This window comes from Anthonomus grandis, chromosome 5 (assembly GCF_022605725.1).
Source record: "Anthonomus grandis grandis chromosome 5, icAntGran1.3, whole genome shotgun sequence".
Taxonomy (NCBI): domain Eukaryota; kingdom Metazoa; phylum Arthropoda; class Insecta; order Coleoptera; family Curculionidae; genus Anthonomus; species Anthonomus grandis.
The window spans coordinates 33,184,041-33,212,023 of record NC_065550.1 but is presented as its reverse complement, the minus strand read 5'-3'; the positions used below and the strand labels follow the sequence as shown (position 1 = coordinate 33,212,023).

The 27,983-nt window shown below is 30.2% G+C and overlaps 1 protein-coding gene across 1 annotated transcript in view; it reads right to left on the bottom strand.

Moving 5' to 3' along the window:
• Positions 1–22,460, bottom strand: part of LOC126736508 (doublesex- and mab-3-related transcription factor A2-like) — a 28,539-nt gene extending 6,079 nt beyond the window's left edge. Inside the window, exons 1-2 of the mRNA XM_050440888.1 lie at positions 22,149–22,460; positions 13,112–13,413 (exon numbers count right to left, since the gene is read on the bottom strand). Of these exons, the coding sequence (XP_050296845.1) occupies positions 13,112–13,413; positions 22,149–22,321 (475 nt within the window). The 5' untranslated portion in view covers positions 22,322–22,460. The remainder of the gene's footprint in view (positions 1–13,111; positions 13,414–22,148) is intronic.
• Positions 22,461–27,983: the final 5,523 nt, after the last annotated feature.

The window sequence follows — 27,983 nt, the reverse complement described above, 5'->3', positions numbered from 1 at the left end:
GCACTTTGAAAATTTCAATTTTTTTAATATCTTAAATTATACAAATTACACGATATTTTGGAAATTATTTGAGGTACGACCTTTTGGATGGTCTCACTGGATTCACAAGGTCTAGAATATAAAAAAGCTATTAAAATTGTAAGTATTAAAGTTATATTTTTTGCACAGTCGTCCTCCAAACTTGGGGATTCTTCTTATTTTAGGTACCTCCTGAGGGTAGAATATTTTTGCCAAAAATTCTGGGTACAACTGTATGAATTATTTAAAAAATTTCGAAATTTACTTATTTTGATGATTTATTTTAGACCCGAAATTTAGCCTTAAAATTGTTAATATTTTAGGAGGTGTTTAAGGTACGATCTTTTGGCTACACTCATTGCCTACAGAAAAATGAGAATATGGGAAATCCGTTGGAGTTTTGAGCCTTTTTCAATTTTCATTCTCCAGGCATGGAGACTTTTCATGAAAAACATATTTCTTTTCAAAATTTCTCTAGTAACACCAGCCGTTAGTTCTTATTCCATTGGTCAAAGAAATACTGAGTTATGACGGGATCTAAATAAAACTTTAGGAATTGCAGCACTTTAAAATTTGGCTACTTAAAAGGTCAATATCTAAAAAACTGTTTGAGATACGATCTTCTTGATAGTCTCATTGGATTTAGGAGGTCCAGAGTATAAAAAAAACCGTTGGAATTTTACGGATTGTAGATATGGTTGGTTCACAAATGCCATTCAAAGTTTGGGATTTATCATATATCTAAGGGCATCGAAATCCTTTATCAATTTTTTTGTTTTAATTTTTTCTAATGACACCATGAGTTAGTTAGCCGTAGAGCCGTAGATGAAAAGGAGTACCATATGGATAGGTTTATTTTAAATTCTTTGACCGTTGCTGGTATCAAATATTTATCATTTTCACACTTGTTCGTAAACATTTGATATTCCTTTCAGCCAGATGAATTCATTGTTAATAATTTCTTGATTTCTTTTTGCAAGCAATTGAAGTCATTTTAAAACTTCAAAAAAAATTCGTGCCTATTGTTAATTCCAGGACGTCATTTTCTGACATTTCCAGAGGAATTTTTAGTTAATTCCAGGCAGCTGAAATCATTATTCATATTCGTATAAGAAATTTAAAAATTCGTCAAAAACTTCAACTGCCTGGAAGTAATCAAATATTTCTTTCAAGTAGATGAATTCATTAATAACATTTTTCCAGGCGCTTTAAATTATTTTTAAATTTCTTTTTCTAGGCAAAAGAAATCAATTTTTTATTGCTTCCAAAACCTAATGTTTCATTATTTCCATATTTATTTAAAAACAATTCTGGCTTCCAACATTTGTTTCTCTTGGGCCCTAGGCAGTTAAGACCTTACTGATCTTTTACCGTTTTACCAGACTAGAAATTCTTTAAACTCAACTGCCTATTTAATTATGTCCAATAATATAAAAAATACGTCAAATCTTTGACAGTCATAAGAATCACGACCTCTTTTATGTTTTTTTTTCTAAGGAACTTCTATACACTCTCCTAGAAACCTCTACATATTTTCTTATAAACCCCTATATATTTTTCACCTAATACTTAATTTTTATTACTCTACCTAGTTTTAGATCCGTTAGGTTTCTTAGAAACTTTTACGTAAATCACAAGGAACCCCTATGTATTTTCCTAGAAACACCTACATATTTTTTCATGATACCCTATATATTTTTCTTGGAATTATTATATATAAATAAAATAGTTGAGTCTGTTGTCCCAAAATTCAATATTTTTTGAATCTTTTAAGGCTTTTTTTGGACATTTTTTTAATAGTTTTTGCAAAAATAAAAAAAAAATTTACGTAAAAAAACGTAAGAGGTGGGTCACAAATGTTTCGAAACAAAATTGGTCAAAAATAATGCCGAATGAAATTTTGGTCGTATTATATCCAGCAAAATTTTAAGGAACTGTCACATATATTACTAAGAACCCCTATATATTACCCTAGCAGTTCCTATATATTCTTAATATTCCTTTAAGACCTTTACAATTTCCAGAAGCTCCTACTTATTTCAGAAGAAACCCCTATATATTTAATTAAGAACTGCTACATTTTTTTCTTACATAATTTAGTTATTAATTTTTTATCCGATTATGTTCGAAGTAATCGTCTCTCTGATAAAATATAGAAAGCTAAAAAAATAAAAATTCTTTAAATTTATCTGTCAATTGTATCAATTTCCTGGAAAAAAAATTATAATTGCATCAAATATTCGGAAACTATTAGAACTACGATCTTTTAGTCTTATTGGATAAAAAAGGTCCAGAATCTGATGAGTTTTTCCACAATCGTCATGCGAAGTAAAGGATATTGAATTTTTTGGGTACCTCCAAATTGTGTGGTTTTAGTAAAACTTAAGGACAGAGGCTATAGTTGTACCACAATCATCCGCCAAAGTTAAGAATATTTAATTTTTTAAGTTTTTTACAAAAAATTTTAATTTTTTTTATTTTTTCGAAAGACACTAATTTTCCCCCTTTAGATCATAAAAATACTAAGGTATAATTTGGGATTTGAGTAGAACTTTAGGAAATACAGCTCTTAAACAATTTAAAATTTGCTTATTTTGATCTGAAATTAGCCTTAAAATTTTCAATAAACTATTTTAAGAGCCACAATTTGTTTTTATTGGAATGTAAACAAAAACAGAGCCCTGAGGATAATCTCATAGAGATTGAAACGTCGACCAAAATATATCTATATAATTCGATCATCTGAAGTAGTTTTTTTTACCGATATCGTACAAAAAAATGAAGCAAGGTTAATTTTAAATTATGCAAAAAATAGTAAAATATTTGAAAAATTGGTAAAATTATTTAAAAAAATTTTAACAAATTAAAACTTTAATAAAAAAAATATTTTTTTTTTAATTTTCTTTTTATTCGAATCATTCTTAAAATATGGAAATTAAAGACAAATTAAAATTTTAAATTATGAAGAAAATTAGAGGCAATTCTAAAACAAATAGTAAAATTATCAAAAAAGTCCTTTGACAAACCAAAATTTTAAATAATATAAAAAGTAAAATTTTCTATTTTTTTTTTAATTTGGCTCTGTTTTATAGAACACGATATTCCTATCTTTGTCTTGCATATTGTAATTGATATAAATATATTTTCGTCTAACACAATTCTTATAAAAACTTCAGGACAAATCACAATTTCAAATTGTGAAAAAAATTAATATTTTAATTTTTTTTTAGATTCGACTGTTTCTTCAGATACAAATTCCTATCTTTATCTTGAATTAGGACCTAACATAAATCTGTCTTCCTCTGACTTATTTCTTTAGAAAATTAAAGACAAATTAAGTATATTCCTGTCTGCGTCTTACACATTAAACGTGACATAAATCCTTCTTCGATTAATCCGTTTTTTTATGGAAATTAAATAGGAAAAGCAAAAAATCAGTGAAATAGTTACAAAAAATTGTAAAATTAATAAAAAAATTACCAATTAAAACTTTAAATATTGAAAAAAGTTAATTTTTTTTTTAGTATTTGACTCTTTCTTCTTAGAATCTAGATCATCATATCTTCGTCATGCACATTGCACTTAACATAAATCTGTCTTCGTCCAACACGTGTTTTATGGAAATTAAAAGTAAAATTGAATGATCTCATTGGATTCAAGAGATTCAGAACATGAAAACTCCTATGGAAATTTGAGAATTAAAGCTATAGTTTTTCCACCATGGTCCTCCAAAGTTAAGGAATTTTTAGGTATTTTTGAAAAAATTCTTTACCAAAAAAAAATAAAAAATTAAGTGGTTAAAATTTAAAAATAAAAAATCAAACATCAAAAAAAAATTCCCAAGAAGAATTATATTTTTTTCCTAAAGTCCTAAGAAGAATTACATTACAAAAATAGTGGATTATTGAGTGGAAATTTAAGAGCTACAGCACTTTGAAAATATCTAGCTTTGCCATCTTCTACGAATTTCGAAATTTTCATTATTTCGAGAACTATAACAGATATAATCTTCCAGATAGTCTTATTAGATCCCAAAAATCTACAATATTAAAAAACCCTATAATTTATCAGTTTGAATGTCATAGTTTTCCCACAATACCCATTTGAAGTTGCCAACTTTCATCAAAAATAAAAATCTTCACTAGTTTTCCCATCAAATACAGCACACTCATAAAGAACGATGATGGTTTTCAACACAAAATAACGAGAATTAAAATTTAAAAAAGCCTTTTCTAATAACCCCCTACTCGTAATTGCCCTTTTCGCTCTGTCAATAAAAAGCGACGTTTTTAAAAAAAATGTTTCGATAAACCACTGGAAAAACTTGCCCGTTGCCCGATTAAATCCGAGTTTACAACTGTAAAAATCCGCATTTCCCGTTTTTCAAACAAACACTGACCGTTTTTTTTTTTTTTTTAATGTAACTCAAGTGGTGGTCATTAAATGAGAAAAGGCAGGAAAAACAGTTTACATTGGCCGGACTTCGCCCCCTCCCTCTTAACAAAAACCGCTTTTCACTAAAGAATTAAGCTTTTAATTAACCACTCGAACAAACGGCAGTTTTTTTTCCACGGCTTTTGTTCTTTCTGAGGGCATTTTATATGGATTCTTACTTTTTAAATATCAATATCTTTTATACAGGAAATCCAGGAACTGTGCTTGCCTAACAAATTACTTAAATTTGTCTTAAAGAAGAAAGGAAGGAACTTTCAAAATATAATTGTAAAGGTAGTAAAGAACATGAAACACTAACACATCTACTCTCCCAAATTGGCATACCTATGCAATTTTCGAGGGCTAAACAATATCTAAATTATTCAAGTTAAAATAATATAATAAAAATGATAGGGTAGCACCTTTTTTTTAACGGATATTAGAACTAATGCTACCCTTTTAATATGTCAATTTTACAAACGATTACTTGTGCATATATGAAGCATAATGGAACTTTCTTTGCTATTGTTCGCTATTGGAGGTAAGTGAAGCCCTAAGGGATGAAATTGGGCTCCAAATTACCTTATTTCAAAATAGTGGAAAGACACTTTGGCGCCCAACAAATTACTTAAATTCGTCTTTAGAAAGGAACTTTTGAAAGATAATTAAAAAATAGGTGACACAATGATGTCCCACCGGTAAATAACATGAAACACTAAAAAAGGTGAACAAATATACTGAAAGATCATTTGATGCTTAAGAAAAACATAATGGCGGCAGTCTTTGTCCTCTTTTTTGTCCCTTTTCCAGTTCTCACTTTTAATAATATAAAACCGCTGTGTCACAATTCCAACTGGAGAAAATAAAGAATTTTGTGGGACGGCGAGCACTTGTTTCCATCCCCGTTTTTCCTTTATATACTATATAGACTTTCCCTCTTCTCTCGCTCTCCCTCTATACACATATAAACGTTAAACTGGAAAACTGATCCGGTATTTCGCCATCGGTGAAACTATTTTGGAGGAAAGTATTATTAGGCGTAAACGAGTTATGTGGCGGCGACGTCAGTATAATAAATTAAACAAAGAATTTTAAGTGATCGATGTTTGCCTAACCATTATCTTGGCAAATGTTACTTATATTCTAAGTAACAGTTTCACAACGACAAATATAATTAAAGTTAAACAGCTCTTTTATATTAAGAATAGTCGAAGTCGTTGTTGACCGACGTAATGCAAACAAAACGGAGGGTTCGAGGAGGATGTTGTTTAAAATTGCCCACACGAAGAAAAAACAAGCCAACTTTTACAGGGTGTGCACGTTAGAATAATTATTTTGTTTTTTTTTTGTTAATTAAAGATCCATTTCAGGTCCATGGATTTAGGACGATTAAGTAAGAAATTAAATTGATGCACTTGAACTTGGAAAATGCACTTTAGGAAAAACAACACTCCAAGACAATTGAGGATGTAGTTAAGGAATGAAATGCGGTAAAAACCGAGAAAATGCACTTTTTGTCCACTTTGCAGACCACACTTCTAATTTGTTTTTGTATGCATTTATCGGGAAAAATGAAATTGCACAAATCATTCAAACATATGACGGACAATAACGGCCCTAATATTGAGCCTTGAGGCATTCCGTTATTAATGCTACTGTAGTCAGATGGTTTTAATTAGCAATAATAGGTCTATAGTCACTATAATTATTCTGGCCTCCCGTTTTAAAGATAAGAACAACTTTTTCTGGTCAGATTCCAGAGCAAATACACAAATTAAACAATGGTTTAACAATGAATTCTTTAAGAGATTTTATAATTTTGTTGTTTATTCTATATATAGGAATCCATAGAATGAATTAAATGCATACAGTCAATAGCTAGATGAATATCAATCACCCACGGACACTATTTAGTATTTCAATTTAAAGATCCTTGTCTTCATTAAGATCACTGTCAAGGTTGCATGCAATAGATACGATACAAAAAAAGCCCTAAAAATTTGCGGCATTTTTTAAACGAAAAATACTAATTTGGCCTTAAAATTTATGATATTTCTAGGTTGAAATAAAGAATATAGATGTAAATGAAACAGTATTGTAGCAACAAAACTTAATTTAATAAAATTGTGGAAAAAAGCTGTCGAAGGTATTTTTGGTAAGCCCATATTTTTATTTATATAATAATACTGTATTTATTTGAAGTCATTATTAGACAGAAAAAAATTATAATAAATTTAGTTACTTAAAGGAACACACTTTTGTTAAAAAAAATACCGAAATAATATCTCATTATTAATTATTGCTTAGATTCCTATAATTTTTATGATTAATGCATAACTTTAAGGCATACGAACAACGTTTTCCTATTCTAATAGATTTAACTGCAGCTTACCAATTTTATTTTTACTGATTCAAATAGTTTTTATAAAAAATATATGAGTGTACATTAGAAGTAGAAAAAAAAGGAGACTTAATAATGAGAAATATTTCAACCACATTCCTGGCCCTTTCAGGTCAGGTCATGAATTTTAAGGAAATATAATAAAAAAAAATTAAATTCATTAAAGGTAACAGAGCAGTTGATTTGTGTTAGACTTAGTTTTGTTTTTTTCCTTATTTATTATCTTAATATTTAAGAAAATCCGATAGATAATCAACACTTTGAGAGCCATAAGTCAGTCATAGATAGAGCTCATCTTTTAGTCTATAAAAACCTTTTTCAGTCATTTGCTTACTAAAGCAAATATTGTTCTTCTTAGCCTGATTTTAATGCACTATTTGGCCATCAGGATCTCAACACTTGACCGAAAAATTGATATGTCTAAATATATTGGTCAAAGCATTATCAAACAATAAAATTGGTCATTACATTATGAATAACTCCAAGAGTTATTCATAATGTAAGTGTGAGTATTTCTCATATGTCATTCCTCAATCATATCCTAAACTGTCTTGGACAGACTAGTCATGTCATTGCGACCTTCACTGATCCATTAATCCTTTCTAAAAGGGGTCTCTTTGCTATTTTAGCTATTTTTGACTCTCACATGCGGTATGGACTTTAATTGGGTCATTCTCATTTAAAGTCGTCAAACCAATAGTGAAAATCGTTCATTACAAAATATTTAATATTATGCAAAAAAACAAACAAATCATTTTCTAATCATGTTTTATAACACAATTTGGCAAAAGCAGTGCAAATTTTTTTTTATTTTACCCATTTTTGAGTGATTCTGCTTACTGAACTTTGTCAGGTTCGTCACTATTTCTTAAAAGTCAGAAAATTAGCCTTAGACCCAGGTTAAGAATTCTTTTTAAAACATTAATTATTGCAAGAAGCCGATGGGTAATTTATTTTTTTTTAGTTTCTATTTTTCTATAAAAAGCAATACCATATTTTATGTGTTTTTCTAAATAGTGACGAACCTGACACTGATGTAACAAACCTGACAATGATGCTAAAAATTGATAGAAAACAAACACATTTAAATAATAATTGTTTTTTTTTTATTAAATGGCTCCAATTACAAAAACGTTTAACCAAAAATGTAAATTCTAAATTTAACCAAACATAACAAAATAAACTCTAAATTTTAAGTAACTCATAACAAATAATAAAATACTTAGGTTAAATTAGTTGATGCCTTCCCCATTTTCAAGCCAAAACGGCGTTTTAAACTGTAAAATTCGTTTAGTTGCATTAGTAGGTGCTTCAATAGAACCCACTATATCTTCAAATTTATACCAGATCTTGTCTTCCTTGATTGGCCAAATGTATTTATTGACTCCTACAGAATGCAGAACTTTAACTTCACAGGATTCATCGTTATTTGTATCAGTAACAACGCCCGGATATATCACATTGTTATATTTAACAAGCAGCCATTGATCAATTTTTACATTTTCAAAGGTCACAGGTAAAAATTGTTGTTGTTGAAGCTGTTGTTGAGGAGTGGTATCTTCTGGGTTATCGTCTGAATCTACAGTTTCACAGTCTTGATAATACATCCGTTGCAATGAATGACAATCACATGTTGTAGGAAATTTCTTGCAAAAACACGATAATTCGCGTCCATATAAATCGGACTCAGAATCTTTCAAAATAATTTGACCTACTTTCATAATGCCTTTAGTCATTTTGTAACGATTATTTATTTCTTTTTTGGAATCAAAGTTAATGACATCTTCTAAATCGATCCAATAAAGTTTTACATTTACTTTTCCTTGAAGAATCCTAAATAACGCTTCTGTATCTGGAATGTCATTCCCTTTACAGACAAGTCCATCAGCTACTCTTTTGACTGCAGCCCCAACACCATCCGGAGCACCCTTACCATGCGAAGCCTCTGAAAAGTTCCATGAAGCATTTGAAAATCCATAATCTCTAAAATATGTATTCAAATAAAAAAAATTGTCCTTGTTGCGGTATTGTGATGTTGGGCCATCACTAAAGAAGTTAACAGTTTGCACACCATTTTGTTTTAGTTCTTCTAAAACAGGACGTAAGTGGGCCCAAATAGCAGGAGGGTCATGCCGAGTACAGGAAGAAATGGTACATATACTTTCAGGAGGTTTATTGTCATAGTTAACTACAACGGTATGGAGACTGGCCTGTGTGAGGAACCGAAATGCATTGCCTGTATTTCTGAACTCATTTTGCATGAGTAATTTTCAGAAAAATCTATATGTACAGCAGCCTCTTCATAAGTTAGTTCAGAAATACATTTTTGCCTTTGACTGGCTTGATGATTTTTTTTAAAGACATGCCAACAGAACATTGTTTTTAGTTCTGCATTAAAATTTGTGCATAGGTTCTTTAGCATTCCAGATTCACGGATAAGCTTTGTTTTATTAACAAAAAATGTTTTGCCTGATTTGCTCCTTTCCTCTTTTTCAAGTTTCCAAAAGTTCCAATTAACTAATTTATTTGGATCTTTAATATCCGCGAGGATTATAGCGGCCTGATCTTGGCATTTTGGGCAGATATTTTTCATGCAATCTTTTGATTTTACATCACACGTAACCAGCTTACATACGTTTTCGATGTTGCGTTCTGTGCATATTTTTTCTTTTACTAAAGTATCCAGTTTATGCTGTATATTGGAATGTTTTTTGCACAAGCAAGAATCTCTATCGGAAAGTTTTGGTTTCACAACCCAACAAGGTCTATGCCTGCAAAATGTCGCAAAACTAATTTTACTACAAGGAAACTCTTTGCAAAACTTTTCATAAAGATTTTTAAGGGTTTCCTTTAGCAGTCTTTTCTGATATTTGATCTTGCCTCGTGTTACTGTTTGTTTTTTTCCCGGTGTTAACGTAGTTATGTCATCTCTATTAAAAAAGTCTCGTATTTTTTTATGAAGTGGATGTAAAGTAAGTCGACATCTTCCTTTCCCTTTTGACATTGTAGTTGAAGAATGACATTGGAGTACCTTTTTAGTTCTTGTTAAAAATTTATATTTTTTGACAATGGTTCCACTAGTGGCTCTAGAAATAATTTGCTTTTCTTTTTCGTTGTTTGTTTTTGAGTAATTGTCTTTTATTTGTGCAACTAGTGCATTATGAAAAACTAGAGTTTTTTTTACAGTTTCAGGAACATTATATCCTTTGGTATCTTGGATGGCTTTACTGTAAGGACTAGCTGTTTCACTTTTCTGACTCCCTGCCACAACATTCTTTTTCTGGTATCGCTGGCAACGTTTCTTATACTTCCGTAAAGACTGCTTTGTTTTTTCCAAGTCCTTTTCCAAACGCTTGATTTTCCTGTATGCAGCAGTTCTGTCCTTGCGAAGTCTCTTTCTTCCGGAAGACCTGTTAGCCTCTAAGTAAGATTGATTTCTTGGAGGTTCATTTACTATTCCAACATCTTCCATAGGAATATGATCGGGCAGGGGTATCGGACTTCCCGGTGGAGTATTTTGCTGAAGAAATTGGTCCTGTTCACGTTCATGTTTTTTTATCTGCCGACTTTTCTGTTGGTACAATCTCCATTTTTTTCTTTGGTAACGCTGCTCCCTATCGGAAAGTTCTTCTATAGACTTTTTGGACTTCTTTGCCCTCTTTCGGCTTTTTTCCAAATATTCTTGTCTTTTTTCGGGGTTTTCTTTCAGTTTTTCTCTATAACGCCTTGCACGTTCAGCCGGTGTTAACGGCATTGCTGAAAATAATGTCTACTTTACTACTTTTAACGTCAGGTTCGTCACGAACTTGTCAGCTGCGTTACGAAAGAATAGTAACGCAGCTGACCGTGACGAACCTGACATTTTATTAAAAATAAGACTATTTGACTATGACCGGCGACCGGTATTTTATTGTAAACATAACCTAACTTTTAGTTTGCTTTGGTTAACAAAATACAATAATTAGTTTTAAGAAAATATAAAGAAATTTAAAGTTATTTGCGTGACGTAACTGACAAGCAATAAACATACTCACCTTAAAGTCACAAGAAAACACTTTTTTAAACACAGTATTTAACTAAAAAAACACTTTCTTTACACTGCGTAGCGACACTATGGTTTCATTTAGCAAGCAGGTGGTTAACTGGAAATAGTAAATTGGTCCATATAAGAATTTTACGCTTTCTTAATAGTAGTGACGAACCTGACATATTTTTTAGACAATACTTTGAAAGAATTTAATAAATACGAAAAGCAAAGACGTGTTTCCTATAGGCGAAAAGTTAAAAATTAAATCAATATTTTTTAGTTATCTAAGTAAAGCCTAAGTAAAAAACAATTCCTCAACGAAAAATCATGATAGTATGAAAGCAACTAAGAAAGAGACCGTGACGAACCTTGACATTTTGTGACTTTAAAATGAAATAAAATTACATTGATAAAATCAAGATATATTATTTCCTAAACATGTGATTAATCCGTGTTTAGTTTTTATTTTAAAACATCTAATCGACACTAACAAACAAAACCTGAAGAAAAAAGTCTTGAAGACATCAAATATCAAAGTTAAATGAGAATGACCCAATTATGTAGCAACTCAGGTAAACGATCAGATATCTTTAAACTGCAAAAAAGGGAGTCAGAATAATGAGTAGGACGGGCTATCGAGAGCTACTGCAAGTCGTTTTTTACAGATTTAAGAATTTCAAATCTACCTTGCTCGTACATCTTAATCCTATTTGAGTAAAAAACAAACAACTCCAACTCGGATTATTATCAGTATCCAATAATGCATCACGTCTGAAGCCACAGATATAGGCCTGAATTATCAAGAAATAACTCACTAAATATTTTATTACTTAACCAACACATGTAAAAAACTTACTTATAAAAAAATTTAAAAAGACTTTCAAGGTGTATATCCCAAAAAATGCTTCTTTTCTATAATATAATTCTTCTATAAAATAATTCTTTTCTACTCGGGAGTACATGGGGTCTTTAATAAGGAGACAAAAAGTTCAAATTAATTTAATACAAATCAGGTATATTTTAATCGACTTTCGTTTTGCATTGTGTTAAAATATATGTGTAATGTTTTACACATTTCTTTGATATACCGATATGCACAGTGATTTCGACCTGTTTAAATTCTAACTGTTTAGGGAGTAGTAAATAAGAAAATTTGAAACAACTTTTGCTGCTTGTAGTTGGTTCAACTACATAAGAAAAATATAATTCCAAGGCAATTTAGGATGTACGTCTTTTACACATCATTTTTTTCATATAAAAACCCGTTTCTGATTAAAAAATCATTATTAGTCAGAAATATACAGGGTGTTCGAAAAATAGACGGAGATATTTAAATGGGTAATTCCTTGTAAAAAAATATGAGAAAAAGTTTGTATAAACATGGGTCCAGAAATGCACAGTTTTCAGGTAATAAATTTTTTTATTAATATTAAAAAAATATATTTACTTGATTCTTTTGAAATTTGGCAGTATTACTTGTTGTATTAAGAGGCTAATTTAGCCATAATTCGATTAAAATTATAAGACCCAGTGGCGTCCCGGGGGACATCTTAGCAAATATTATTGGCAAATAAATGTACACCACTGCCTTTTTTCAACTTTAATATTTGTTATTTGATTAAGCATTTAAAAATACAACTTTTCGGCCTCTTGAATTTTTTTTGTATCTTACTTCGTTTTCGACAAAAAAAACCGTTTTATTGCATGCCACTGGACATACATAATTGGTTTATTAATTTTTGGTAAAAAAATCACCTTGGTGCCTTGGACAACAAAAAAATAATTTTTACATGGAGGTTTGACATTGACAAGAGACAGTTCTCCTAGAAAAATAATTAATATTAATAAACAATTAATCTTTTTAAAAAAATGTATTAGCCTGCATCTTGAAAACTGTGCATTTCCGGACCGATGTTTATAGAAACTTTTTCTCATATTTTTTTACAAGGAATCACCCATTGAAATATCTCCGTCTATTTTTCGAACACCCTGTATATTTAATTTAATAAAATGAAAATATGGAAAAAAACTATTTTTTTGAAAACGAAATACAAAACAGACATTTGAAAACAGTTTCAAATTTTATGGCTAAAAAGTGACATTTCTTCCAAGATCTTCAACCAAAAGTGACTCAGTCTTTAACACTTCATACCCATTTAATTACTCAACAATAATTTTTGAAAATTCCCAATTTTTTTCGATCAAGAAATGTCAAATATTCATCAACTTACTCGGACTAGAAGGATCCGACGAATCCGACGGTACAAACGACGACTTCTGATGGTGATGGAACGTGGTGGTGGGGCCCGCGCCCATCTCCAAAGGGGCTGCGGTATCCGGGGGTGTCAAGGGGGCCATCGGGGGCGCCTCTCCCAACGTAGTAGACGGAGTCGGGAATATTATCCCTAACTCTCTCGCCTCGTTTTCTTCTTGGGCTTGTTGTCTTCTGAGGGCCACTTGGGCCGCCATCACCCTTTGACGTTCCGCTATCAAAGTGCATTTTGCACAGTTACAGTCCCTCCATCGACAGTATCTAATAGAATAAGAGTGTTTTCAATATTAAAAGGTTTAAAGCACGAGTTGCAGTTAGTTATTCTCCAACCCCAAATATTATATACTAAAAAAACAGCATGATATACCAAAAATAAACGCTCGCCAAGTGGGTTTCCTACTCGTATATGGGGCACAAACAGAAATTGTAAATTAATTGATCTTTAACCGCTGGTATAATTAAGTACACCGCGAAATTTCCTCATTTAATTGATGGCAAACGAAGCAACGATAGGGATGGTGTTGCACATAGGGGGAAGAGAGTCTTCGTTTGCTGGGGAGCGAGGGATAAAGGGTCGCTGATGGTTTAAATGCCGGTTAAATACTCCCTTAAGGTTTCAATTAATAACTGCCTGTCAGATATCTGCGTTTTATTAGGTTCAGAAAAAAACGTGTTTGAAACTGTCATAGTTTTAATATACGATGTATTTTAATGGTGTATAATTTATTAAATGTTATTGTTTACACATTTTTGTATGTACTAGATTAGAAAGATTGATATATTCAATACATGAGATTATATATTGATTTGCGGTATATAGGGGTATATCTCAGTAAGCCCTATTTACGGATATCATTGGCATGTATGTGGGTTAATTTGTAGCCTAGTAGAAGCTGCAGGGTAATGTTTGTATGACATTCGACAATAGAATTATTTCCTTAAAATTAACTACTTCTAATGTACACTCATATATTTTTTATAAAATCTGTTTAAACCAGTAAAAATAAAATTGGTAAGCTGCAGTTAAATCCATTAGAATAAGAAAACGTTGTTCATATGCATTAAAGTTATGCATTAATCATAAAAATTATAAGAATCTAAGCAATAATTAATGATGTTTTTTAACGAAAGTGTGTTCCTTTGAGTAACTGAATTTATTTATATTTTTTAACATTATAATTTTTTTCTGTATAATAATGATTTCAAATATATCCAGTAATATTATATAAATAAAAATATGGGGCTACCAAAAATAACCCAGAAAAAAGTTATTCATATCTAATAAACTAATGCTTAAAATTACCTTCCACAGCTTTTTTCCACACTTTTATTAAATTAAGTTTTGTTGCTATAATGCAGTTTCATTTCCATCTATATTCTTTATTTCAACCTAGAAATATCATGAATTTTAAGGCCAAATGAGTTTTTTTGTGTAGAAAATGCCGCACATTTATAGAGCTTTTCTTTCTAACAATTTCTGCAAAAATTCGATTTTCTTTAACTGCGTCGAAGACCTCTACGTGGGAGAAATTAACGAGAAACTTTAAACTGTTTGGAAGAAATTAATTCTTTAATCCGTATGGATAAAATTTAAGAAAATGACTAGAAGGTCCTGGAAATAGGCGGCAGAATAATGTTTGAACTTTCACTTATAAGAGAAATAGCATTTCAGACAGTTGAACACTGAAAACATCCAGTTTTTCGCCTTGAAGATTGCTGAAAAAGGTGCCGAAACGTTGGTTTTGTAGCAAACAAGCTTTAAATAAATTATCCAGAAATGCTGACTATGAATAATCTTTTCTTATATTATTTCAGTATTTTTTGCTCATGATAATTTAGTTTAATTTTAACTATATACTTATATATATTTTAAAATTAAAATAATAGTTGAAAACTATAACGAAAACCTCAAATAAACAAGAAAATAAATTTCATAATATTTTACATTGTTCATTCATTCAAGCATTATTTAAATATATATTATTCTTTTTTTTGTTAATGTACAACTTTGTTTAAATTATTTATTTATTTTTTCCAGGCAGTTGAAGTAGTACAAATTTTTGAATTATTTTACCTGAAATAATAAAAACATTTTAAGTAAATTTAATGTTTGAAAAATATATATTTTCATTGCGCATTAGCGTTTTTATGCTAATACAGTAAAGCCTCGATAGTCCGGACTAATAAAAACGACGGTGATCCGGATTAACGAAAAATTCGGATTACTGAAACATGATGTCTTTTTACATACATATATGTTTTTTATTAGGGAATATTATATGTATATAACTAAAAAATTGCCTACAAATATGTGATAAACGAGAAAAACATACAAAGTAAAAGTCTCATCTAATACCAAGTTGTCATCATTTTCTATCCAGTTATTCACTTCATTAGGATTTATCTCGTTTTAGTGTTGTTTTTCACTTAGTGTTTGGAGCAGAGCATAGCCGAAACATCCGTTAAAGCTCGTAGCTTTTCCTGCAATTGCTTTAGCGAAATCAGATCATCGGCTTCGTATAATAAATCATTACCAAAAACCGTTCCTTTTGGAATTACTTTTTCCCAACATTTTTACAGTAAGTTTTGACCATGCATTGCTCAGTAAGTATGTTGCAGTTTTGAGATTTAAGGTCTTTAATACCTGGATAACATTTTCTTCATTTTGTGATAAATGTGTAAACAATTTAGTCAACCTTATGGCATTTTGATCCATGGGTTGCAGCAATGCTGTGCAATTTGGCGGAAGAAAGATTGTTTGGAAATGGCCATCCTCACTTCTCAGTTCTTCTGGCGATCCATGGCTTGAGGCATTGTCAATGATTAAAAGAGCACGTTCAGTTAGATTTTGGTTTCTTAAATACTCTTTTACTTGCCTAATAAACGAATTATGAAACCACTCTTTAAATATTGCAGATGCCATCCAAGCATTGCAGGAATTTTTGTACTCTACGAGTATGGGTACATTTTTAAATGCTCTGGGATTTTTTGCTTTTCCAATGACGAGAATTCTCAATTTGTGAGAATCATCTCCATTTACACATACCAGGAAAGTAACCCGCTCCTTACTTATTTTTCGTCCCGGTGCTGTCTTTTCTTGAGAACGAACAATTGTTTTTTCCGGTAACATTTTCCAGTACAACGCTGATCCATCAGCATTGTAAACCTGCGTATGAATTAAATTCAGGTCTTTTATTTTCTGTGCCAACATATTTTTAAAAGGCTCAACAGCAGTTTCGTCATTGGATAATTTCTCACCACAAATTTTTAAAGCTCTCAAACCATGTCTTTTTCTGAAATTTGCGATCCAACCTCGACTGGCTGCAAAATTCTCATTTCCATAAACATCGTTGTAGATTTGCTTTGTTTTGGCTGCTAAAATTACATATGATATGGGAATGTGTCTGGAACGTTGCCTGCAAAACCATTCGAACAATCGCTTTTCCATTCTAGGATATTCAGGTTTTCTTAGTGTTTTCCTAACTTGTGGTACGCTATCACAACCGCTAATAAAACTAAAAATAAAATACAAAACATTAGTAAAAATAAAACGTCTTTATAAACCTTGGCACATACCTTTTAATGCTCAGTTTGTTCTTTTTAATATCCGAAATTGTGGATGTGCCTACATCGTATTCACTAGCTAAGGCTTTTTCACTCACGCCTTGTTCTAATCTGTTCAGTATATCAAGCTTTTGTTTTAAAGATAATGTTTTATACTTTCGTCTTGGAGCCAGATTCCCCAGAATTGGTGTAGGAAGGCCAGGAAGCAATAAGTGTCGACTGTAATACCTATGTAACGTTAAAAACTAAACTTTCGCAAACTACCAATCAATTTAAACTTGTCAGAGCCTGCAACACGGCTGAAAACAGCGCGATCCGGATTATCGCGTACCAGCGAATCCGGACTATAACGTATTATGTAGCGGCAAAATTCGTGTTTGGACTACTGAAGCATCCGGAGTAACGCATGTCTGGATTATCAAGGCTCTACTGTATTAATTTTACGCATAATTTAAGTGTATATTTATAGAATTTTTATTTATATTTTTTTAAATATATTTTTATTATTTTATTGATCCAGGTATGCATGTACATATGTTTTCAGACAAATTTTTTTGTCAGAATAGTTACTGTCAGAATAGTTAGAGTCTAAGGAAAATATTAATTTTAGGTTTAATTCATATGGCTTTATACAAGCTTATTGTATGTTCAACATCGTTCTTTTTCATAAATTTTTCACAAATTTATTTCTTCTTTGTTCTCTACCTTTTTTATTCTTATCTCTGTATTTATATGTGATTATAATAAAAAAATATATTTTGTTACTTGTTTTATAAATTATAGGAAAATTTTTCTTATCACTCACAGTTCTAAACTTATGTGACTAATGTCTTTTAGCTATACATTTTTTCCTTTAAATCCCTATTTACATTTAAACTTTAATTAAGTTTAAATTCTTATATGATTGTTTTTGCCCCATTTACCCTTTTTAAATCAGAATAATTTAACAAATTAAAATAATCGTAATTATCATTAAATACGACAAAATTGGCATAACTTAAATGGATTTGACTAACTCTCTTTTATGCTTTCTTAGCATTGTCCCCCTATTGTTTTTTTATAGTATGTATTTATGAATAGGGTTCTTTTTCAATTTCTTACAAGCAGTTTGAATTATACTTTACATAAAAATTAACTAGTTGAATATTTAGGATGAATTCTTCTTAGCAGTTAAGTTCTTCCTTAATTTCTTTTAGGAAGTTAAATTATTCTTTTAATTCTTTCAGACAATTGAATTATTTTTTAATTTCTTACAGGCAGTCAAATTTCACCATTTTTTTCTTAAGTGAATTTTCAATTTCATTTCTTTAAAGCAGTTAAATTAGTAGGACCTCCAGAAGTTTAGTGAGACCTGTAAAATCAGGAATTGTATGTCCCCATACTGCATAAATTCCTGATGCAAATAGTGTCTAATTCTTTAATATCTTTTATTCTAATTTACAACAGTTGGAAATAATTTACAGGTCTGACTAAGATTTTACAGGTCTGACTATATGGTTGAGCCTAGAGGGTCTTTAACCCCAAGTTTAACCGTCTGAAAGAAATTAAATTGAAATTTCTACTCCTTGGAAAAAATTAAGAAGAATTCGACTGCCAGGAAGAAATAAAAGAAGAATTCGGTTGCATTGCATCCGTAGAGGAATAATTCAAACTTCTTTAACTACTTGTAAGAACTAAAAAAATTGTTTGTTTGAAAAAACCTTAAGAAATTAATGAAGAACTTAACTGCCTCAAGTTTAACTACCTGAAAGTAGAAATCAAGAGAGAATTCAATTGCCTGGATGAAAGAAAAGAACAATTTAAACATTTAAATAAATAAACGAATAGAAAAATATAAATAAAGAAAACGTCCCAATAATTAAATGTCTGAATAATGAATTAACTTTTCAATTGCCTAGACTATAGAAATTATGACTTCAAAACGGCTTCAAATATAAAAATCAGGAATCACAGATTTGAAAAAGTGATGGTCAACTCACTGCCTGAAATATAAATCATCGACTAAGGAAGGATATAACGCCGAATTCAACTGCCTGGAAAAATCAAATAAAAATATGAAATTCTTACATAAATAAAACGACATTGGACAGAGAGATAAAAAACCATAGAAAAAAGTCAATCATACGCATTTAAATTATGCCTGCTCTTATCGTATTCAATGGTATACCTAATATGAAAAATATTAAGCACCACACTAAAAAGACATCTAATTAAAACTAAAGATAAACTTCCCCCACGATCTTCTCCGGGAGTTTATGAGATTAGGTGTAAAGAGTCCCCTGCAGTGTACGTCAGCCAGTCTGGTAGGGAGATTTCTACTAGGATTAGTGAACACAAGGCTCAATATAATACATTTAAAAATACTGAAATCACAGTGACCAGATCGGATTTTGCTAATCACCTCCTCGACTCCAAACATAATTTTCCTGACAGCCAAAATATAAAAATACTGCAACAAAAGTAAAAAACTAGACTTGTTGGAGACAATGGAAATTAGTAAAGCTTTTAAAAGTCCAGATCTGTCCTGTGTTAATGAAAGGTTTGATTTTGATGGCCACCTAGTTTTTATTAACCTCAAGTAGTTCTAGACTCTTAAATGATGGTTAGATTTCTAAAATGTATAAAGTGATTTAATTGTTTAGTTGAGTTGTCACTTTATTGTAAGCTTTGTTTACTTATATGTCAGGTGTTTTGTGTATGTTATATGGTAAGTTTTTGTTGAATTTTCCTTTTTTTCGGGTTACATAATTTTAATAATTGTTTAGGTCTGATGATGCTCTAGTCGAGCGAAACATGTAACGTTCGTAATTTTATTAAATGTATTTGTGATGCTGTAGATTTCGTGTTTTTACCTTTTATAAAAATTAGTAATACTCAGTTTTCACTAAGGTGTTCTTCCAGTCAACCCTTATAACTAGCTTAATTTAAAATAACTAATTATAATAAATAAAAATATATGAATGGAAAATAAGTGTATCATTTATATTATTGCAATAAATACATTTTCTCTTCCGGGTTCTCCTGCCTTCTAAGGAGTTTATTAAAATCCCCTTGAATAAAATATCACTTTATCCTATCTTTCCAGATTATATGGTATAAGAAAATCTCTGAAAGGGCTTCTTCGCTATTAAAATTTAATATGTAATCTTTTTCATATGATGACAAGTTCATTGGCTTAGACGCCTTCCAATTCTTGTCAGCTTTTGATCCTCTTCTTTCTCTATTGAAGAAAATCAGTAGTAAAGATTGCTTGGAAATAAGCACTGATAAATTTTTAATTTGTGTAATCTTTAAAATTAGTGTTTAACCCATCTTTCCAGACTGTTTGGTGTTCGAAATTATTCACTGGAAAGACAATTGAATTATTTTTTAATTTCTTACAGGCAGTCAAATTTTACCATTTTTTTCTGAAGTGAATTTTCAATTTCATTTTTTTCAAGCAATTAAATTAGTAGGACCTCCAGAAATATAGTCAGATCTGTAAAATCAGAAATTGTATGTCCCCTTACTGCATAAATTCCTGATGCAAATAGTGCCTCGTTCTTTAATATATTTTATTCTAATTTAGGAAGGATAAATAGAACAAGAACTAAACAGTTGGAAGAATATTCTCTTTATTGGATAAAATGCCTGATTTTACAGGTCTGACTATATTTGCTTCTCTAACCCCAAGTTTAACCGTCTGAAAGAAATTAAATTGAAATTTCTACTCCTTGGAAAAAATTGAGAAGAATCCGACTGCCAGGAAGAAATAAAAGAAGAATTCGGCTGCATTGCATACGTAGAGGAATAATTCAAACTTCTTTAACTACTTGTAAGAACTAAAAAAATAGTTTAATTGTTTAAAAAAAATTTAATAGAAATTATTGAAGAACTTAATTGCCTCAAATTTAACTACCTGGAAGAAGAAATCAACAGAGAATTCAATTGCCTGGATGAAAGAAAAGAACAATTTAAATATTTAAATAAATAAACGAATAGAAGAATATAAATAAAGAAAACGTATATTGCCACTGTCCCAATAATTAAATGTCTGAATAATGAATTAACTTTCCAATTGCCTGGACTATAGAAATGATGACTTCAAAACGGCTTTAAATTTAGAAATCAGGAATCACAGATTTGAAAAAGTGATGGTCAACTCAGTGCCTGAAATATGAATCATCGACTAAGGAAGGATATAACGCCGAATTTAACTGCCTGGAAGAAATCAAATAAAAATATGAAATTCTTACATAAATAAAACGACATTGGACAGAGAGATAAAAAACCATAGAAAAAAGTCAATCATACGCATTTAAATTATGCCTGCTCTTATCGTATTCAATGCTATACCTAATATGGAAAATGTTATTCAATTTTAACTAATATTCTAATATATTAATTATTATTCTGATTTAAAAAGGATGGGACAAAAACTGCCCCTTACTACAAAAAGAAAATCTGAGTTTGATGGTCTAATTATATTGTTGGGCCTAAGGTACAATAAAAATAATATCTTCAAAGTAAAATATAGAAGAAAAAGGCGGAGTTTACTTTAGTAATACTCAGTTTTCACTAAGGTGTTCTTCCAGTCAACGCTTATAACTAGCTTAATTTAAAATAACTAATTATAAAAAATAATAATAAATAAAAATATATGAATGGAAAATAAGTGTATCATACGTATCATTTATATTATTGCAATAAATAAATTTTCTCTTCCAGGTTCTCCTGCCTTCTAAGGAGTTTATTAAAATCCCCTTAATTAAAATATCACTTTATCCTATCTTTCCAGACTATTTGGTATACGAAAATCTCTGGAAGGGCTCTTTCGCAATTAAAATTTAATATTTTATCTTTTTCATATGATGACAAATTCATTGGCTTAGACGCCTTCCGATTCTTGTCAGCTTTTGATCCTATTTTCTTTCTCTATTGAAGAAAATCAGTAGTAAAGATTATGTGGAAATTAGCGCTGATAAGTTTTTAATTTATATAATGTTTAACATTAGTGCTTATCCCACCTTTCCAGACTGTTTGATTATTCACTGGAAAGACCCTTAACTTTACAATTTTTAATTAAGGAAAAAAGGTACAAAATTGTAGATAAAGCATGCAAACTACTAATCAGTCTCAGTTCTACATAATGACAAGGGCTTTAGATAAAAAATTACGTATGCAATATTACGAACGTAAGGAAAAATTGAATTTTCAAGTGAAAAGACAGGTGAGTAATTTGTTTTGTAACACAATAAAATAAAATTAATGGAGATACCATCGGCTCCAATTGCTTGAGTTTTTTTTAAACAAAAAGGTCTTTTAAAAATGTCTAATTAAAAAATTCAAGCTTATTATGGTTATTATTTATAACAAATATATTATCCCAAGTAATGGATCGTAATTGATCATAGACTAGCCTAACTGGCTGTACATAATAAGCAATTTCTTACCTTTTATGTCCTTTAAGGGCCGACACAACACCGTGATTTCGACACCGAGCACACTTGGGAGTCCTCTGATACCGTTCAGACGTGCGGAAAAACAGAGCCGGGGGAATCGCTCCCAAAACCGGATGCTGCGACATTATAGTCGACATATCCACCCCGCTATTCGGCAAACTCATCTTTACGCACCATACAAACAAACGAAAAAACAATTATTTATCTAATTTCTAAATAATCTTAGAAAGCCCGTGTGGTTGGTATATCGTAAATATAACCGGGGCATCCGTCTTAGGATTACCAGTTAAAGCAACTGACACTCCTCAATCCTTAAAGTTAATAGGTATCGTATCCGGTGGTCGTTACAGTGGTGAAACTGTTGGCTGTCACCGCTTGGCTACACCGCACCAATCCGGTTCCCGGAATTCCCGTTTTATGCCACACCCCCCGGACCCGTTGACGTTTCCCTTAAGGGCTCCGCCTACCACCCCGCGGATCCGGTGTTTACTGTATTATGTGCCGTTGCACAATGAGAGACTGAATAGGAATACAAACTAGTTTTCAATGGCAAAATATATTATATTCCTGATGGCATAATGGGCCCTTAAGGACCCCGGGGTCGAAATATAAATGTATTGAAGTTGCGGCGATACCGTATTGTTGTTGTCGGGTGAAGTAGTCGTAGACTCTGGTGGAAATTGGGGGAGTTTGTTTGCTGCCTGTATATATATATATATGGGTATTATTATAATGCTCCTATCTGATGATGGGATATTATTTAATATCATTTCGATGGTTGCGTTACTGAGCGTGAAATATTTGTTTAATGATATGTCGGTTGGAAGAGATCGACGAGATAGTGATGAAAGGAGGGCTCACGACGTACCTGAATATATATAGTAGTTGAAAACTCGATTGTCACCATTTTTTTTATATTTCTTAATAATGGATAAAACGGTTTTTGTTTAAATCTAAATGAGGATCATGCCTATTTAAATTATGCTACTATAGAGCAGATTTCGTCAAAAGCTGGCATAACTTAAATGCACATGAATAACGTTTATCTACAGTCTCTAAAATAACCCTTTTTAGGACACCTTGAATATTACCAAACCGACAGGTAGCAACTGTTTTTATACACAAAAAAGGTGTGTAGTTTCCATTGCAAATTGAAGTTATATAGATTAATTTTTTTACTGTGACCCAAGTCGTTTCTTGGGCAAATTTAAATAATAATAATAATAATAATGTTTACAGTAAGACGTCTATTAGGTACCAATAGTTACAGTTACTATTATTTATTCAATAATATAACACTAGATAACAATCTAACTTACATTCTTAATATCGTAACAAATAGGGCTTGGATTCAGACTTCCAGGAGCCGTGAACACTGTCTTCCAAAATCTGTGAAGACTCTAAACGATTTAGAATATATTTTAAAAATTAAAAAGATATAAAAATTATTCACAATTAAAACTACATGTATTTCCTAAAAAGTAACAAATAGAAGGTAATTAATAAGGATAAACTTTATTAATATTCCAGGTTAAGAAATGTCTCTCTGAGAAAATCGTTCTTAGCCTAAAAGATCCATGTTTCAGCTTCAACAAATGTATTCTTTGTACTGAAGCTTGTAAATAATCAATAGTTAATCTTTTGCAGAGTTTTTGGAACTTATGATGTTATCGCTGTAGAATAAAATGGATAATGATTTAATTGGATTTAATGATATATAATCATGTAATAATCATAATTAGCAAATTAAACTGCCTGTAAAAAAATAGGGAAACATTTGCTTGCCTAAACTAAAGCAAAAAAATTAACTTCTTAAATATATAAATTAATAGACGAATATAAATAAAGAAAACCCTGATCCTAATAAGTAAGTGTTAGAATGATTAATTAGTATTCAATTGCCTGGACTGTAAGAATTATGAATCAACTCAAGTGATTCGAATGAACAAAATAATGAATCATTGGCTTAAGAATGGCGATTGAAGTTCTTTAATAATGAATCAATTATCAACTGCCTAGACTATAGAAAGCACGGCTTTATTGGGAATCACAGATTTGAGAAAGTTATGGTCAAGTACAAGAGGTCAATCATATCCATTTAAATTATGCTTACATTTGTCGTATTCATTGATTTTAATAAATGGAAATGAGTTTACAATTTTTACTATAGAATATAACCAGGACTCTGGGTAAGCCTGGACCTATACCAATTTGTAATCTATTGGATCTTTTAAGTACCAGCTGGATAATTCCTTAATATCTTTAGATATGATGGTAAACTGGAGTACAATTTTTTTACCAGTCCTTGCCTTATGGTTTTAGTTTGACTTTTCTCTGCGCCACCAACTACCATAATATATGAACGGCATGGCTAATATATTGTTGTATAGGGGTTTCTACATCTTTACGTACACAAAAATAGGAAGGAAATTCCATTGTATTTCCAAGCATTTACAATATGTATTGTGAATAATACAGGGTGTTCCAGAATCAGCGGAACCACGCATTACGTTAGTAGATGATTTTAAGGAACAATTTTAGCATAGGACTCGTCATCAGACTGACAATGGTCCGATATTCCTCGCTCTTCTTTGCTCTATTTTTTAGGCAATACTATAAATTGTGATTGCAGCCATATTTCTGATACATTTTTAGAGTTATAGATTCTGTTGAAAATATCCATAATTTAGGTTATTTCTTGATCATTCAACATCTTCGGAAATTCAGGCTCTATATTGTCTGCTCCCACTGCTTTTTTGGTTTTCATTTATTTTCTTGCTATTTCTACCTCGTAAATTAGTATGAGTGGTCTTAAAGCTTCTTCCGACAGTTTCTAAGATATATATATATCTTATATATATATATCTTATATATATATCTTATATATATATATCTTATAGATATAGATGGAAAACTGTACTGTCACCATTTTTTTTAATATTCCTTATTAAAACGGATTTCGTTTAATTCAAAATTAAAATGACAATCACGTCCATTTAAATTATGCTATCGTACAGCTGATTCAGTCAAAAGCTAGCATAACTTAAAGGCATATAAATAACTATTATTTACATAAGGTGTCCTCTTAAAAATGGCTCTTTTTGGATATATAATTACACCGATCGAGAGATCATTTTATAAATAAAATATATTAGTTACCTCTTTTTTTAGGTATTACGTCATTATAAATTTAGAAAATACTAACTCATATAATACAATTATTGAAGAAAAGAAGAAAATGGGCTTATTCAGGCATTTAGAATACAATAATTTACTTATTTCAGAATACAATAATTTACTTGAGGTTATATTTTTCATAAATTTTTGAATATATTGTCGAAAAAAGTTCATAACAACTAAGTTCCTTAATGCACAGTTCCATAATTTACACCCATGGATGTCGTGTGCAAACTACGACATTTTTTCTTAATGCTTAGCTGTTATGTAATCTAACCATACTACTGGCACCATTGCTATATAAACTTAAATTGCTTATTACAACTATATAAATTAGGCTAAAACAAGCATAACTAATACAATTTACTCACTAACCGATTATTTAGCACTCTTACAATTAAACATTCTGCTATTGAATTTGGAAAAACGCTGAAATAGGTGTCCAACGAAATTATTCATGAAATATGTGTACAAATTTTCAAAATGATATCTGGTCAATTTTTTGAGTTATGAAATGTATGTCAAATAAATATTTTAAAAAATCAATATTTCCAAAAAAATATTTTTTCCTCAAATTCTTGTACGAATTTGGAAAAACGCTGACATAGGTGTCCAACGAAATTATTCATGGAATATGTGTACAAATTTTCAAAATGATATCTGGTCAATTTTTTGAGTTATGAACTTTATGTCAAATAAATATTAAAAAAAATCAATATTTCCAAAAAAAAAATTTTTTCTCAAATTCTTGTACGAATTTGGAAAAACCCTGAAATAGGTGTCCAACGAAATTATTCATGGAATATGTGTACAAATTTTCAAAATGATATCTGGTTAATTTTTTGAGTAATGAACTTAATGTCAAATAAATATAAAAAAGAATCAATATTTCCAAAAAAAAAATTTTTTTCTCAAATTCTTGTACGAATTTGGAAAAACGCTGAAATAGGTGTCCAACGAAATTATTCATGGAATATGTGTACAAATTTTCAAAATGATATCTGGTCAATTTTTTGAGTTATGAACTTTATGTCAAATAAATGTTAATAAAAATCAATATTTCCAAAAAAAAATTTTTTCTCAAATTCTTGTACGAATTTGGAAAAACGCTAAAATAGATGCCCAACGAAATTATTCATGGAATATGTGTACAAATTTTCAAAATGATATCTGGTCAATTTTTTGAGTAATGAACTTAATGTCAAATAAATATTAAAAAAAATCGATATTTCCAAAAAAAATTTTTTTTCTCAAATTCTTGTACGAATTTGGACAAACGCTGAAATAGGTGTCCAACGAAATTATTCATGGAATATGTGTTCAAATTTTCAAAATGATATCTGGTCAATTTTTTGAGTAATGAACTTAATGTCAAATAAATATAAAAAAGAATCGATATTTCCAAAAAAAAATGTTTTTCTCAAATTCTTGTACGAATTTGGAAAAACGCTGAAATAGGTGCCCAACGAAATTATTCATGGAATATGTGTACAAATTTTCAAAATGATATCTGGTCAATTTTTTTGAGTAATAAACTTTATGTCAAATAAATATTAAAAAAAATGAATCTTTCCAAAAAAAAATTTTTTTCTCAAATTCTTGTACGAATTTGGAAAAACGCTGAAATAGGTGCCCAACGAAATTATTCATGGAATATGTGTTCAAATTTTCAAAATGATATCTGGTCAATTTTTTGAGTTATGAACTTAATGTCAAATAAATATTAAAAAAAATCAATATTTCCAAAAAAAAAATTTTTCTCAAATTCTTGTACGAATTTGGAAAAACGCTGAAATAGGTGCCCAACGAAATTATTCATGGAATATGTGTTCAAATTTTCAAAATGATATCTGGTCAATTTTTTGAGTTATGAACTTTATGTCAAATAAATATTAAAAAAAATGAATATTTCCAAAAAAAAATTTTTTTCTCAAATTCTTGTACGAATTTGGAAAAACGCTGAAATAGGTGTCCAACGAAATTATTCATGGAATATGTGTTCAAATTTTCAAAATGATATCTGGTCAATTTTTTGAGTTATGAACTTTATGTCAAATAAATATTAAAAAAAATCAATATTTCCAAAAAAAAAATTTTTCTCAAATTCTTGTACGAATTTGGAAAAACGCTGAAATAGGTGCCCAACGAAATTATTCATGGAATATGTGTTCAAATTTTCAAAATGATATCTGGTCAATTTTTTGAGTTATGAACTTTATGTCAAATAAATATTAAAAAAAATGAATATTTCCAAAAAAAAATTTTTTTCTCAAATTCTTGTACGAATTTGGAAAAACGCTGAAATAGGTGTCCAACGAAATTATTCATGGAATATGTGTTCAAATTTTCAAAATGATATCTGGTCAATTTTTTGAGTTATGAACTTTATGTCAAATAAATATTAAAAAAAATCAATATTTCCAAAAAAAAAATTTTTCTCAAATTCTTGTACGAATTTGGAAAAACGCTGAAATAGGTGCCCAACGAAATTATTCATGGAATATGTGTTCAAATTTTCAAAATGATATCTGGTCAATTTTTTGAGTTATGAACTTTATGTCAAATAAATATTAAAAAAAATGAATATTTCCAAAAAAAAATTTTTTTCTCAAATTCTTGTACGAATTTGGAAAAACGCTGAAATAGGTG